Genomic DNA, 15,204 nt, shown 5'->3' with positions numbered 1-15,204 from the left:
CATGCGGTTACTGCAACCCAACCGCCAGAAAATAGAATCGCGCTGCTCCCGCTCGTTACTATTGCTATAGAGTCCTTACTTCGCGTTCAGGTGCGTTGCGGACATCATGCAGTTAGCACGTCACAGCTCGTGAGTTTGCCATGGATCGTTTAAACTATTTGTTGATGAAGTGGAGAAGAGACCTGCAATATGGAATCTTCAGTGTGAAGATTACTCAAATAAAGTAATCAAGAACCGAGCTTTTTAATTTTTTGCGTACATTCTTACATTGGGATACAACGTTAAAAACTAACCATGTACTAATAGGTCACTTGATATTGGATGCACCCAACACCGCCTTTTTCTTTTCTTTTTTTACGGAGCAACCACAGTAAAAACACTTTTTCGACGTCCTCCACTTTCAAAATGACATTATCCCCGCATAATAACCGCCGGTGTCTGAATAGCATCACAATTTTGCTGGTTCAAACCGCGCGATTCGCAAACGCATGGTGCGCATGTCTGTACTAGCGCTAAGAGTTTCAGTATGACGCCGCTTGGAAACTGAAAAAGAAAAAGAAACACTTTATTGCACGCAAAACGAAATAATAAGAATAAGAAATAAATTAAAAATGTAGGCATACAAAGCAGCTTTATTGCTGCAACCATTCTCTTACAGGCAATCTTTGAAGGACAGAACCTGTGGGAAGAGAGCAAGTGCTTTAAGCGTACCTACTAAAAATATATATAGTCAAAAGTAAATACATAAAAATACCAAAATTTATATATTATTTATACATACATAAAAACATAAATACCCAAGTTCAAATTACATCGATGACACTTAAATATATACTGATTAGAGTTATCGGTTTAATTTAACTACCATACTCATAATAAGTCAGCCCGCTCCAATAAGACTGCATTATCACTTACCATCAAGTGAAAATGCCGTCAACGCTAACCTGTAATGAATGCAATAAAAGTTTGCATTTCTATCGTGTTATTAAGTCTCACGGTCCTGCTGCGTTGCGTTTAGGATTCATAATAACCTCCAATGATATTCACTAGATCTTTGCCAAATTATGGCAGAACTAAATAACCGATCATAATAAAGAATTATTAATGTAAATATTCAACAAGCTTAAAATATATTCTTGTAATATATATGTGTGCAGCTTAATATGTTTTACTCATTGAAAAAATAATTTACATGTTTTGCCAGGCATCAGTGAACTTACAAATACTATAGTAACTTAAATCAATGCCTGGCACTTTTTTCTTAGTTAGCTTTGACGTGTCAAAATAGTTTTTAATCTTACTTGACAATCTATTGTCAAGTGTATGGAGGGTAGAGGTAAGGAGGATCATCTGTGTATATGAAAAAGTGTCGTCAAAATGTATTAAATTAGGATGGCGCCACATTTGCATCAAGGTAACTCTTAAAAGAAGCGCCAAACCAAATATTGTTAGAGTAGGCTTGAAAAATAAACAAGGAAGTAAGGTTATATTTACCACAATATATCAGCCAGGTATTTAATAGTCTACAGATTCTTGTTTTTTGTACAACGTAAGTTGTTGAAATTCTCAATAATTAACTACTTTAGTCGATAATGACATTAAATTTTTTAACTCGGCATACTTCAATTCATCTACGATTGCTACATTCATACCATACCCTGTGCATCCACCAGCGCCATTGTGGAGGATTTTTGAACTGTTATTTAGCGCATACATCTGGACACTTTTTCAACTTTTCTCCCATATAAGATGACTCTCCTTACCTCTACCCTCCATAGTCAAGTCTTAAAAGCTATTAAATCCAATCTATAATCCTTCGAAATATATATTAGACTCTAGTCTATAATAACCTCTAGGATAATATACATAAGACTCTAGTCTAATATATATTTCGAAGGATTATAGGAATTTTAAGATCCGTATTTTAAAAGTCCGTGGTGACGTCTAGATTAAAATTTTTATCTGTGATTTTTATTGTCTATATTCTGAGAATTAAAAATCTGTCATCTAGAAAGAAAACAAGTCCAGTGTGCCAGTGTGGATTGAAATCAAAGTTTAAAATAACCTAGAATACAACTAATTTTTGTAAAGTAGTAAAAAATGACAGCAAAACATAGAAATTTGCCAAATATACTAATAACGGGTAAAATTTATACTATTTCCTGCACATATTGTAGGTTTCATTTCAATCTTTCATAAAATAAAACTGATTTGTCACCTAGGCACTCCGGGCGTAGGTAAATCAACTATTTCCAAATTGCTATCTGAAAGAATTAAATATCCATGGAGAGAAGTTTCAAAACTTGCTGAAGAGTACAGTTGCTTAGATGAGTATGATCCAGAATATCAGTGCCCTTTTCTAAATGAAGATAAGGTAATCCTGACTAACATGATAAATTAGAAAGTTCTTATTATTTTGAAATAAATACATTGTTTGAAAACATGTTAATTCTTTTGGATGTACAACCATTTTTTTATATTAATTTCAGTTATTGGATATCATGGAAGGCATGATGGCAAAGGGCGGCAACATTGTTGACTATCATGGCTGCGAGTTTTTCCCTGAGAGGTGGTTTGACGGTGTGTTTGTTATAAGAGCAAATAATACTACATTATATGACAGATTGTCAGCCAGGTATTTAATAGTCTACAGATTCTTGTTTTTTTTGCATCAAAAATGAGTAGAAACACCAAAAAACACCCAGTTGCATCAAAAAGTGGGTGATTAAATTATTCGAGAGATATCATAAAACTGGTAAAAAAGACAGTGCTATGATTTTCTCTGTTATTTTTTAAATTCAAGGCAAAATTACCTGGATGGTTAGGTGATGAATTTTTACTACTATTTATATTATATGTTATTATTTTTGTAGTAATACAACTACTTAATGTTATTACTCGGTAAAAAAATCTGAGATATTAAAATTTATTTACAAATTAATTTAATTTATGTTATTTTCAATTGACTTTCCGTGGCTATAATTATTCCTTCTTTTCCTTCCAGCAATTTGCTGTAACTTCCTTCTTCCCCTACCTTTGCCCGTCAATTATTTTCTGTTGTTATAAGTCTGGTTAGGTAAGGTTGCATGTGGCAGATTGCTTGCAGCCTTTGCAAGCCTGTAATTTTTTTAACCAACTTATGTATTATCTGTATTCCTTAATGTTTTGATAGTAAAGTATTTCTACTACATTAATTTTCCTGTAAAAACATCAGTTGCATAGAAAAATTGTAAGTTCACAATTTAGTATTAAACCCCTCATAGCTCTAATACGTTAGCCCACTACAATCTTAGTTTGTATGATCACTGACTATTATGTGAGAGTGTTGTCAAGGGCTAAACTCTAGTGTAATAAAAAAATCTGTAATAAAAAAGTGGCTAACCTAATGGCAGAATTTGGTTACAATTTCGAATGTAATACAATCCTGGTGAAAGTAACTAATGTTAACTAATGTAATCTTTCAGAGGATACACTGGAAAAAAATTAGAGGACAACATACAGTGTGAAATATTTGAGACATTGTTGGAGGAGGCCCAATCTTCATACAAACCAGAAATAGTCCAAGAGCTGCAGAACAACACTGAGGAGCAATTGCACAGTAATGTGGAAGGAATTGTACAGTGGATAGAGAGGTGGAAGGAAGACAATATATAAATTTTACTGTACAAATTAAATTCGTATTTATTTATCGTGATATTTCCATTATTAAGTTTATTTTTGATAATAAAGGTTGATTAATTTCTATACTAGATTTTATACCCAGCTTCCTCTAAATTTGGGGTTTATAAATTCTGAAGATTCTCGGGTCTGGTCTTTCGGGAGGCTTCAGCTGTTGCTAGTTACAACTCTACCGGCAAAGACTAAGCCGTTCAATGTTCCAGAGCGATGCATACAAATAGATCAGGAGTAATAGAACGCTGTATACATATACCCGTAACAGGTTAGCCTGCTGCAACATGCAGATAGTTTTACAAAAATCTCTCAACTGATGTTGCAAGTCTTAGAGTAGAGCCATCTTTTTCATACTGTATACTGTGGAAAAAGGATGTCAGTTTTATGACTTTAATGAACCTATTATATAGATAACAAATGCTGGACCTCTTTTTTGCCGTTCACCGAAAGTGAGATAAGTAGGCATTTGACTCTAAGATGTATTAAGACTGCTAGCTACCGGTTTAAGACCACAAGGGGAATTCGTGTTCACCTCCTAAACCCTTGTATCATCACTAGCTTATAAGTCTACTGCTGAAAAAAGGGTTCAATTTCAATGAATATAAGATCCATTTTACTCCGATGTTCAAGTATTGCCATACTCGAAAACGACAGCTTGATCGCGAGCGAACAAATCTTGTGCTTCTGGTTATACAAAGAATGGATAGAAAAATCAAACGCACTTTTATTATAAATAATTCCTAATTTATTAAGTGTTACACTGACAAAATAAGAAATGCAAATAAGAATTACTGTATTTAATTCACTGTTAGAATCGGTTTTCTGATTCCGCTTCATTATTTAGGGTCTATGAAAAACCTTGGTTGGTGAATATTAATTAATATAATGTTAATACACAAATTATACATACAATATCATCTCACTCTCATACAACAATGACTACCACCCAAATTTAAATGATAAATCTCAGTAACTCACTCATAAACAAATGGAATGACACCAAGAAAAGCTTTTTTATCAGCATCGTTTGAAATACATTGATGATAGGTATTCCAAAACGTTACTAAAATGTTCCTTACGCTCTTAGACTACATTGTAGTATTATAACAAAATAGATTTTAATATGTGCGAGTGAACTCTTGCACACCACATACATTCATCTCATGCACACACAGATCTTTCATGGATAGTATTGTCTACAATTCATCCTTCAGTGCATTGCCTTTCTTGTCAAAGCCTTTGAGGTCGCTGGAGGCGTTTTCGGATACATATTTGATGAAGTCTTCAACAGCACGGCCGCCCTGTAAAGAACGAAATTATTGCAATTATAAGACGTGTTGCTATGAGTTCCGGTACGATGTCACGTTGAATATAACTGCTATTAGCTCGCTACCATCTTAGACTGCATCATCACTTACCACCAGGTGAGATTGCAGTCAAGGGTCAACTCTAGTGATACAAAAAAAAATGAGCCGTTTTTTGAGTTTTTAACTTAGGGGGATGGGACCTGTCCAGTAACGCCACTGACTAAATGCTTAGACAAACACTTTAGGCTGCGTTCAGATTAGGTATCGTGTGTTATTTACGCAATAAGATTTAAATTCCTCGCGATCGGTAAACAACGCAGCGACGGCCGCACAAAAATTTTCGAGTAACCTTACCGCCGCCTCATTAAAATCCTACGAGTTCTTCCGTTGAAACGATGGTAATGTAAACATATGAACGTCTAAAAACCTACAACTTACAAAAAAACCGTTAACTCTTTTGTATTCGAGTTAAAAATACATAACCGTTACATTGTAATTGCTCAAGTTACTTACATTGTATCTGACAGGTTTCTTATTTGTGTCCTTGGGTTTCCAGTAGATGGTGGGGAAGCCAGACACTTCGTAGAGGGATTTGGGCCAGTCGTTTGTGGTGGCATCCATCTTAATGATATCAACCTCCTCGTCCTTCAGCTGTAATCCAAAGAGATGTATATATTTTAGATATATGTACATATAAGAACAGGAATGGACTATTATTTTTAAGTTTACCTTCTTATGCATTGAGATTGAAATGTTGAGGTCGCAACATTAAAAACAATATATATTACCAAGCCGGACCCGCGTTTATCATAGGTATGTAGCTGTACCGCTATTAATATATTTTAATTAAAATTTCTGGGATTTAAAACTATTCTTTATAAGTTCAGGCTGCAATCTATCTCTGTACTAAATTACGTTAAGATTGACTCAACAGTTGAGCCAAACATAGGTAATATGTACTAAAAAACAAATTCTATTCTGAATCCCATTCATTTTGCAAGCTGAAATACTATGCAGGCAAGAAATATATTAAATTTTGCATAAAAAATCACCCTCAATCCTTGTAGGATTGTGTGCAATAAATTTGCGGTAATTTGCAGTACCTATTTAGTAGCTTTCGTTAGAAATCTACTGAAAAAAATACAGAATGCATTGATAAAACTTGAAATGTTTCGGGTTTTGACTTTAACTGTCCATTTTTTGCACTTGTGTCATAATGAACTATAGAAATATAACGGCGAACTGTTACACACCTTCTCACCAAGCTCCTCCCACACCGGAGTAAGTTTCTGGCAATGTCCACACCAAGGTGCATAGAACTCGACGAGAGCATCTCTGCCGCTGTCAGTCACCAGTTCCTTGAAGTTCTTGCCCACAGCAACCTTAACTGGTCCATCGTTCTTCTCTGGTAGAGGTTCAGACTTAATGAACGGCTCTAGTTTCCCATCTAGAAGGTCCTTGGCGAAAGCAATCACGTTTTCTATGCTGTAATAAAAAAAAAAAGTAAAACTATTATTAGAAGAATATCAAGGGATATATAAACGATGATAATGTTTTATCAATTTGCAGCCAGTTTGCTATCCGGGGGATTTCAAATGAGAGATGTCACAGAACAGTCTGCATAGTGCCCATACAGCTGGTTCAGTGATTTACCTCATTCACTTAAAAATATGTAGGGTACATATAAAAGGTTGCCTCTGATATATACTTATATATATGTATTATATAAATTATTGAGAGAATAGAGAATTAAAAAAAAAGTTATGTAGTCTTATGCCCTGTCTTATTATGGCGTGCACAGGGTTCGAGCAGGTTATGCATAAAAAGGAATATGGCACAGAATTGAAAAATCCCTCCCCTTTATAAGTTATACAAAAATTTTAGGGTGCAGGGCTTTTGTGCATATATTAAGTGCACGCTACTGCTTTTGCCCTAAGTTAAAAAAATATAAAATAATAAATTTAGGAGAGGCCATATGTACAGTGTTATTGTACTACTTTTAAATTAGATTTAAGAAATTTTGGGGGAAGCCAATCTATACATGTATTGATCTATATTAGAACTTTCAGGTTAAGTATGGATGTTTTTTTTCAAGTATGTTCTTTTCTAATTTGTGTGTTTTATATTTGTATTTGTATTTGTATTTGTATGACCTTTCACTACTAGCCCAACGTCTTTAAACATCTTTAAAGCAAGTAATATTTTAATAACTTAAATTAAAACCACAGCCCATTGACAGATAACATTGAATCTATAATGTATTGATGTATAGTTCTTTAATAATCTGTTTTTAATAAAAACTGGATTCAAGAATGTGTTTCAAGCAATAAAAATAACTGAAGCATGAATACCTATATTGTTTGGTTGATAAGGAAAAAAACAATTGTGTTGCGTTTCCACAGCAATGATAAGCTGGTAACAAATGATAGTAAGACTGTGCTTATTAGACATAAAATAAGGCATAAGCCGATCTAATGTTATTTAGAACAAAGTTTATAATATATACTAATATTCAAATTCAAATTCAAAATGTTTTATTCATGTAGACCTTATCACAGGCACTTATGAAGAGTTCATACTTTTAACATGTTACACTAATGTTAGTGATGGTGATAACTGGATTCGTTAACTTAAAACTAAAGCTAGGAGGGTTTCAAACGCGGTCTGGTCTAAGAAGAGATTAGAAATTTATGACATGGGAACCTTTATTAAAACCTTATATAGAAGATACTTCCGAATGTCATTACTGGTTATTACTATACAAACAAAAAAAGCTTTAGTTTTACGTTCACGTCTAAAATATATTCTGATATATTACCTGAATTCTTTGCTCATGACGAATTTGTTTCCATCGATATCCTTGCCGGCAACTACGGGTTTGTCGCCCTTCGCAAAGTCGATGCCGTAGTCGTTGAGCTCATGGACGAAGTCGTCTTTGTCGCTGATAGCGAACGTCACTTCGGACATCTCTTTGGCAACCTGTTAAATAATATAACTTTGTAGTTAATCTGTGTCCGAACTGAAGATAGTGACAAGTGGTTGCGCAGGTGTCGTTCGAATAGCGAATATCAGCCTGGTTTTGTAACATGACATCAATTTTACGATTGGAATAAATATATATAGAATATAATACAGAAACCACGTACACTGCTAATATTAAAGCATAAAATTATATTTTGTATTATTTCCCGAACAGGCGGTAACGTCACATCAATCCATTTAACAGCCGTCAGTATTTATTTTATCTGTAATGTTCTAAACCTTTCTCATAAAGTGTGAAAATGAGAAGGAAGGAAACAGCGATATGAGAAGCATTTTCATTGTTTTTGGACACAATGCAGTTCATTCTATAATGGTTGAATGAAGGTTCTGTATGTTTTTAATTCTATGCCCTGAGCATACAATGCAATCATAAGATTGTTTGTAGATTCAAACACCCTTAATTTAAAGTAAAATGTATTTGCAATTTGACTTTGCGTTTAAGGTACGATTCGCCGAAACATGAGTTTAAAAATAAGAATTTGCGAGTAGTACAAAATCAGAACTTGCAACTTTAAAACCACATAAGGCATAAGGTACACTTTACTCTACGATTGCTAGCGAATAAATGTTATAACTTGCGTTTAAAACTTATTTTTTTATTTTATTTTGCTCCTTCTTTATATTTAATACGATTGTACGTAATGCTTGATTTCTTTTATCGGTTAATTAGAAACAGTTATAATAGAGATGTGTCTAAAAAGTTAAAAAGAAAAAGAAAAATTAAATACCTTCAACATACGGTTCCTCCAGTAGTTGGTGCCCTTGGGATTCTTCACGTAGTCCACATCGTAGTATGCGACGACCAGCGGGTTGCTGAAGTCGTTGATGTTCTCCTTCTGACGCAGACCGACCAGGCCGTGGCTAAAAAGGTTACAGTAATTTAGGCACATATTATAAAATAATCATTTATTCAGGCTAAAACTAATCGATACAATAATTACATGAATGCCCTAACCTCTGTTGAAGGAAAACGTGTGTTACAGAGTGAAGGTCCTTCCAGTTGTAACAAGGGGTGCTTATTTACAATACAACCTTAATAATGTAAAAACTTATAACTCAAATTAATTATGATCGAATATCCACCAGTACGTGACCAGTAAAAATACTTATAATATACAAGTAAACACCCAGAAACTGAAAAACATTCATGTTCATCACACAAACATTTTCCAGCTGTGGGAATCGAACCCACAAACATGGACTCAGAAAGCATGGTCGCTGCACACTGCGTCAATCGGCCGTCTATAGGCTGGTTGGGTTTGGTAGCGCGCTCTTAGAAAGGTGTATGGAAAGGACGCTTTCTGGCCGATGACACTATAGACATACATAGGTTAAGTATTTCTAATTCCGGAAAAAGAGCAGAGTACCGAGAGAGATAAACGAACTTTTGTAACCCACGTACCGGCTTAAGATCTTGACGAAACCAGTAATAAAAAATATAAAAATGTCTGTTTCGCTGAAGTGTTCTCTTAAGAGTAGAATTACTACCTCTGTGTCAGAAGACTCCGCTCTTCAATAACAATTAAAATAAACTTAACAAATTAATAGTAACATACAGTAGTATCCCAGTGGTTAGGATTTCGGCTTCACTTTCGCGAGGTCGAGTTCGAATCCCAGGACGAACCTCTAAGTGGCTTAAACAGTGAAGAAAAACATCGTGTGGAAACCTGCATACCTGAGAGTTCTCCATAATGTTCTCAAAGGTGTGTGGAGTCCACCAATCTACACTGGGCCAGCGTGGTGGACAACGGCCTTAACCCTTCCCAATGTTGTATGAGACCCGTGCCCTGTAGTAGGCCGGTAAAATGATAATGACGAAAATATTGTATAAAATAAAATATCTTCCGTTGCGAGGCTATGACTGTGACTAATTACGACCCTTCCGACAAAGACGTGCCACTGCTAAGCGATTTAGCGTTCAGGTATGATGCCACGTAGAAATCGTTAGGGTTTAATATAAATTCCATAATCCTAATAGCTTAGCCCGCTACCATTTTAGGGCCACCTTGTAGTGGAGTAATAAACAGATCACTCACTAGTTATCCTTGATGAAGGCCTTGAGCGAACCCTCGCCGTTGTAAACGATGGACGAATCTTCAAATTTGTTGTGCGTACGCTTGGGGCGGTAGAGAACGACGTTATTTCTGTTGACAAAGATCAATAGAAAATTTATTATGCGCACTCAAAATAAACATCACAAATACGCAATCGGACAGTAATTAAAAAAAAAACTAAAATGTATTTATATAGAATGTCCCTTACGTTAAACGATTGTCCAATATTTTTTTAATGATAATAAAATTTGAAATCAACAAATTAAACTTAAACATAATTCTATTTTTAAATTACAATACATAATTAAAATAAAAAAAAATTATTGTATATTTGCGGATCATTCCCAAGGAAACAACACAAAGAAAACATTTCTGACAATATTCTTTCCATTCCTTTTATCTAAATAAAACTGTTGGAGAGAATAGAAAGATGATACATAGTACCTATTAAAAACTAAATGATCCACACCAAAGTGAATCGGAGAAGTTAGAGATCCGCTATGTAAGACGATTCGCTTCGCTATTTCGTCTTGCCAAGTTTAACCGTTTTTCTTATTTCGTTGAACATTAATTAATATTTTATTTGGAGTACATACGTATTTGTAAAATGCGGTATGTAGTCACCACCAATCATTTTCGATTCATTTCCATTATTTAGAAGATTTAGACTCTATTCACTCGATCACTTTATTTGAACATATGTATATAATTATGACGGTCACGCAGTTTGACGTGACCTATTACGCGGCATTTAAAAAAAATCATGAAGTTTAATCTATCAATTTACATTACACATCAGAACTCATAATATTTTATAACAAATCCAACATAATTCTAAATCTATGTTTTGTTAACTTGGGACATAATGGCATCAAACTATTTGAATTCGTGGCTAGAATTGGGCAGAATAGTAAACATAATAGATGTAATCTTAATAACATCATCATCCAATCAACAATATTATAATTTTTTACTTATAAATTGTGATAGGATTTAAATTGAACTACCGTTATAATTTCCACTTGTTTGTTATTTTTTTAATTTAATCTTATTTTTGAACGAGACGATCGGTTGTCATTCTCCGATTGGTTAACGCCGCTAGACGCATAACGGCGGCAACCAATCAAATTAATTGGATCCTACCTGGACGGCTGTGAGTTTTGGCGGGGGATTGGGTTTTTTCTTCTTGGCGGGTTGGTTGGATCGTTCTCTGGGGGGTCAGGGAGTGAAATGCGAGATTGTCAACAATAAGTTCATCTTGTCCTAGTTTATAAAGTAATTTAATAAAGTGATATTTGTATGGTTATGTATATTTGGATCTTTTCGAGGCCTCATCGCTATCCTACTACAGTTCTAATACTTGTAACTAATAATTCCTTACACGAGTATAAATTAGTTATAGGTACTTACAGTTAATTTCTATACACAGCTTTCATGTATGAAAGGAAAATGACGTTTATATTACAATTACACATAAATTACATACATATTTTGTAGAATATTCGTGATTCTCCATAATTATTGTCCTGCACATCACATATCGCAATAACAAATATTAAAATAGATATAACAATTTCCTTTGTACATAAAACAAGCTATATTGTTTAATTTACAAAGGAAATTGTTATATCTTGTTTGACGTGTTTTCCATCTGTAATATTATTCAACTGAAGTTTTTTAATTCAAAGTGTTTATTATTTGTACACTTATAGAAATTACTGAACTGATAAGTAATATTGTGTTATTGTGAATAAAAGTTGAAGGCGCGTTCAGTAACTTTTTCTACTGGATTTTTTTTTAGGTTCGATGCGCTGACACGCGACATGCTAATGTCGAAAAACGGGCTTATATACATTTATATTATTATATATACTATGGACTTTTGTCGGCCGTCCCTATTCATTTATTTATCAGACAGCAAAGATCCATTAATTAAAATTACATTAGTGTTTCTAAATTATGTGCTATTAGGGATTGCGTGATCAGGAGTTTCCTATTATCGGAACCTTTTTATTAAATATGGCAAGAAGAATCACTTCAAAATAGTACACTTTAGATAACAGAGCGCGAATGTGAATATGCCTAAAAACATATTGATAACATAAAACTATATTTTCTTTATAGCGATAATGTCTGACTATCGTTTAATAATATTTAATAGCAGTAAATTGCTGCAATACTAAACAATTTCAAGCCAAACGAGGCCTATCCGCATCCGTGAATGGCGTAACTAATGTTTTTATATACAAAACATTTATGTGTTTAACTTAAATATTCATTGATTGACTGATATTTATGAAAATACTAGTTACTATTGCGAGGTTAAATTAATGAACCTTCTATAATCTCGCTACCGCTCGTAAGGTGCGTCAAAGCTAAGACAAGACCAAACCAAGCCCCGTTGCGTAAGATTTTTTTACCAATCACATGTCCGGTTTTTGCAACCATCTTGCTATTGGTCGAAAGTGGGATGCATTGGACGCGTTAGTAAGGGCAACGCTTTACACAAATCAAATTTATATAATGTGACATTACACTTAAGAATGTTACGTACACACTAATAATATTTTTAAAGTAATGTTTGTTCATATAAATACGAGGGTATTTATGCAGTCGCTATAGTCGTTCTGTGAATGAAACTGCAAGATTATATTGATATATCGTAATTTTAGATGTTGTTGTAAATTTATCTATAATTGTTTGTTTTTAAAATGATTGTGGACAGCACATTTGGACAGGGGTACCCAGAACTCCGAATATAAATATTGAAAGCCATATTTATAAAAAAAATGTTGAGATTACTATTACTGATATATGCAAGAAATGTATTTTATGTTTTTGTGTATGCAAATATCGTGCATATATGTATAATTCATATATAAATTATTTGAGGATTTCATATATAAATGGATATCTTTAAAATGGTATAATATTTCCAAGTCTTCCAATGTTAGACAAAACAATAACTAATTACAATTGTGCAAACATTAAAAATGTTACTTAACTCTGTAACTGGGCATTTCACATGTTATACCAGCTGTATTTATTTAACAAATATGTAAGTAACCAGTACCAATTGAACACATTTGCTGCTAGGTATAACATTTTACAGGAAGTTACAACACTTCAGTAATCAGCAAATCATGCCAATTCAGTTACATTAATATAGGCTGCATTATCCTTACAAATGTATTCCCCTTTTGACTCCCTGGATAATGGTTCATTTGTTATTTTTCTTAAAAACAATGTCTAATTCTAACTAGACTTTGATTTTTATGAAAACCTTATATACATATATATATGTATAATTTGTTTTTCTTGTAAAGGATTCATCGTATTCACAGCCATTTTCAGACAAAAAAACACAAATTCAGTAGTACCAAAATGTATTGTCTAGTCTTTATAAAAATTTTTGAGCCAAAAAGAATTGAACAGAGAAGTTTTTGGTCTCGTCAATATTTTTTAGGTAAAAACAGAGCTGCCCCTATCACACAACTTAGTCAATAGTCTTTTATGTATGCTTACTTGACTAAGCTGTGGTGTTTAGTTAGGGCTTTAGTCTAGCTTTCGTAGAGATCAATCCCTGAGACACATCTTTAACTAGTGCCCTGTAGTGTCCCAGTAAACAGTAAAAATGATGATGATGATGACAATTTTGATGATGAATACTTACTTGTATCCAGCCTTCTTCAACACTTCCTCAGTAGACGAGTGCCCAAAGGTGATTTCTTCCCTCATCTTGTCCGCAGTCTTTAGGAATTCACCCTTGAGGTCTGTCTCTTTCTCAAAGAAGCCGATGACTACAACTTCATCCTTTGCAAGCATCGCCTCATAACTGGCCAGAGTGAGAAGTTCCCTGGAGCTCGGACCAACTTGGGCGCGCATGAATTTTACAATGCCATCTGGAGAAAGTTATTTTTATTGAGAATTAAGGACTGTGTAAGAGAGCTTTTTATTATAATACAGTCTATACAAATAGATTAAAGTGTCTTTTAGTGATAATGAAATAATAATAATGTTTGTGAGTAACAGGCAGATGTTATACAGAATGTTTATTTAATATTAAATAATTGTTTTAAAATATGTTCTGCATATCCAAAGATTGCACAGGGCAGAAACACACACACACTATAAAATAAATTTAAACATAAATTTGTTCTGCAAATCCAAAGATTATAAGTTTGTCAACAAATCAACAAGTACATATGTTTGATAAAAAAAGTTTTCAAAAATCAAAGTATCAATTTTACTATTAATGGCACATATTATTATCAGAATACCATGATAGAAGTTTTAGGGAAGCATATATATCTTTTAATAAGATCTACTGATCAAAATAAATCACTAATGTGTAATCCAAATGTTGATGTCCTGGATAAAGGTTAAGCTTTTAAGGACTTTATTAGCAGCACATGGCTAGCATTGATGTTTAATTATTAAGTTACTTACTTGATTCTCTAGGACCATTGTATTCTTGTGAAAGTTCTCCTTTCCGGAATATTTTAAGTGTTGGGTATCCAGACACTGAGTACTTCTCACAGGTGCCTTTACCCCCCTCAGTACAGTCCACTTTGGCCAACGCCACGGGTGGGTCATCATCTTTTAAAACACCGGCAGCAACCGCGTATTCCGGTTTTATTCTCTTGCAATGGCCACACCTTGCGAGAAGACATTGATATGCATTACACTTTTAATTTAAAGTACATAAAAAGGTTGTTCACCTCAAATTTAACTCACCATGGAGCGTAAAACATGACAAGAGCCGTATCATGTTGGGCTATGGCACTACTGAAGTCTGAATCTGTAAGCTCTAGGACATCTTCCTCTGTGGCTTTACATACATAAATAACAGCTAAATATAAAAATAATTTAAGTGATCCTAGCATTTTGAAACTATCACTGGGATATTACTTTAACCGTGCGCTATTCTTCGCCGACTTCGTGAAGCTATAGAACGGGACAAGGACCGGAAAAATACACGTATCAACCGCAATTGACGTTAACCGAGAACAGCGTTGGCTGTTTCTGATTGGTTGTGTACGGATACGTTCATTTTAAATTTCCCATCTAGCGTTACGCTTCACAGAACAGGTATATTATTTGATTATTCTGCAAAATTCTTCGCAATT

At 34.0% G+C, this 15,204-nt stretch overlaps 2 protein-coding genes across 2 annotated transcripts; one reads left to right on the top strand and one right to left on the bottom strand.

Moving 5' to 3' along the window:
- Nucleotides 1-2,100: 2,100 nt before the first annotated feature.
- On the top strand, nt 2,101-3,695 carry LOC120631243 (adenylate kinase isoenzyme 6 homolog). Its single transcript, XM_039900726.1, has 4 exons — nt 2,101-2,143; nt 2,223-2,374; nt 2,490-2,635; nt 3,465-3,695. The coding sequence occupies exons 1-4, from the start codon at nt 2,101-2,103 to the stop codon at nt 3,652-3,654; spliced, it is 531 nt and encodes a 176-aa protein (XP_039756660.1). The 3' UTR covers nt 3,655-3,695.
- Nucleotides 3,696-4,394: 699 nt separating this feature from the next.
- Nucleotides 4,395-15,057, bottom strand: LOC120632109 (protein disulfide-isomerase A3). The gene is made up of 9 exons (XM_039901906.1): nt 14,813-15,057; nt 14,525-14,733; nt 13,749-13,977; nt 10,058-10,165; nt 8,750-8,882; nt 7,798-7,958; nt 6,233-6,464; nt 5,493-5,630; nt 4,395-4,973 (listed from the first exon to the last, which is right to left on the bottom strand). The coding sequence occupies exons 1-9, from the start codon at nt 14,959-14,961 to the stop codon at nt 4,869-4,871; spliced, it is 1,464 nt and encodes a 487-aa protein (XP_039757840.1). The 5' UTR covers nt 14,962-15,057; the 3' UTR covers nt 4,395-4,868.
- Nucleotides 15,058-15,204: the final 147 nt, after the last annotated feature.

Source organism: Pararge aegeria, chromosome 2 (assembly GCF_905163445.1).
Source record: "Pararge aegeria chromosome 2, ilParAegt1.1, whole genome shotgun sequence".
Classification (NCBI taxonomy): domain Eukaryota; kingdom Metazoa; phylum Arthropoda; class Insecta; order Lepidoptera; family Nymphalidae; genus Pararge; species Pararge aegeria.
Note: the sequence above shows the minus strand (reverse complement) of the source record. Positions and strands in the feature narration are given on the sequence as shown.

Excerpts from the sequence above, each read along its gene's own strand:
- LOC120632109 (XM_039901906.1), bottom strand. The coding sequence starts at position 14,961 with ATGCTAGGATCACTTAAATTATTTTTATATTTAGCTGTTATTTATGTA. Across the intron at positions 13,978-14,524 it reads CAATGGTCCTAGAGAATCAA|ATGGCATTGTAAAATTCATG; the intron begins GTAAGTAACTTA and ends AACTTTCTCCAG. Across the intron at positions 4,974-5,492 it reads AGAAACCTGTCAGATACAAT|GGCGGCCGTGCTGTTGAAGA; the intron begins GTAAGTAACTTG and ends CGTTCTTTACAG.
- LOC120631243 (XM_039900726.1), top strand. The coding sequence starts at position 2,101 with ATGACAGCAAAACATAGAAATTTGCCAAATATACTAATAACGG. Across the intron at positions 2,375-2,489 it reads CTTTTCTAAATGAAGATAAG|TTATTGGATATCATGGAAGG; the intron begins GTAATCCTGACT and ends TATTAATTTCAG. Across the intron at positions 2,636-3,464 it reads TATGACAGATTGTCAGCCAG|AGGATACACTGGAAAAAAAT; the intron begins GTATTTAATAGT and ends GTAATCTTTCAG.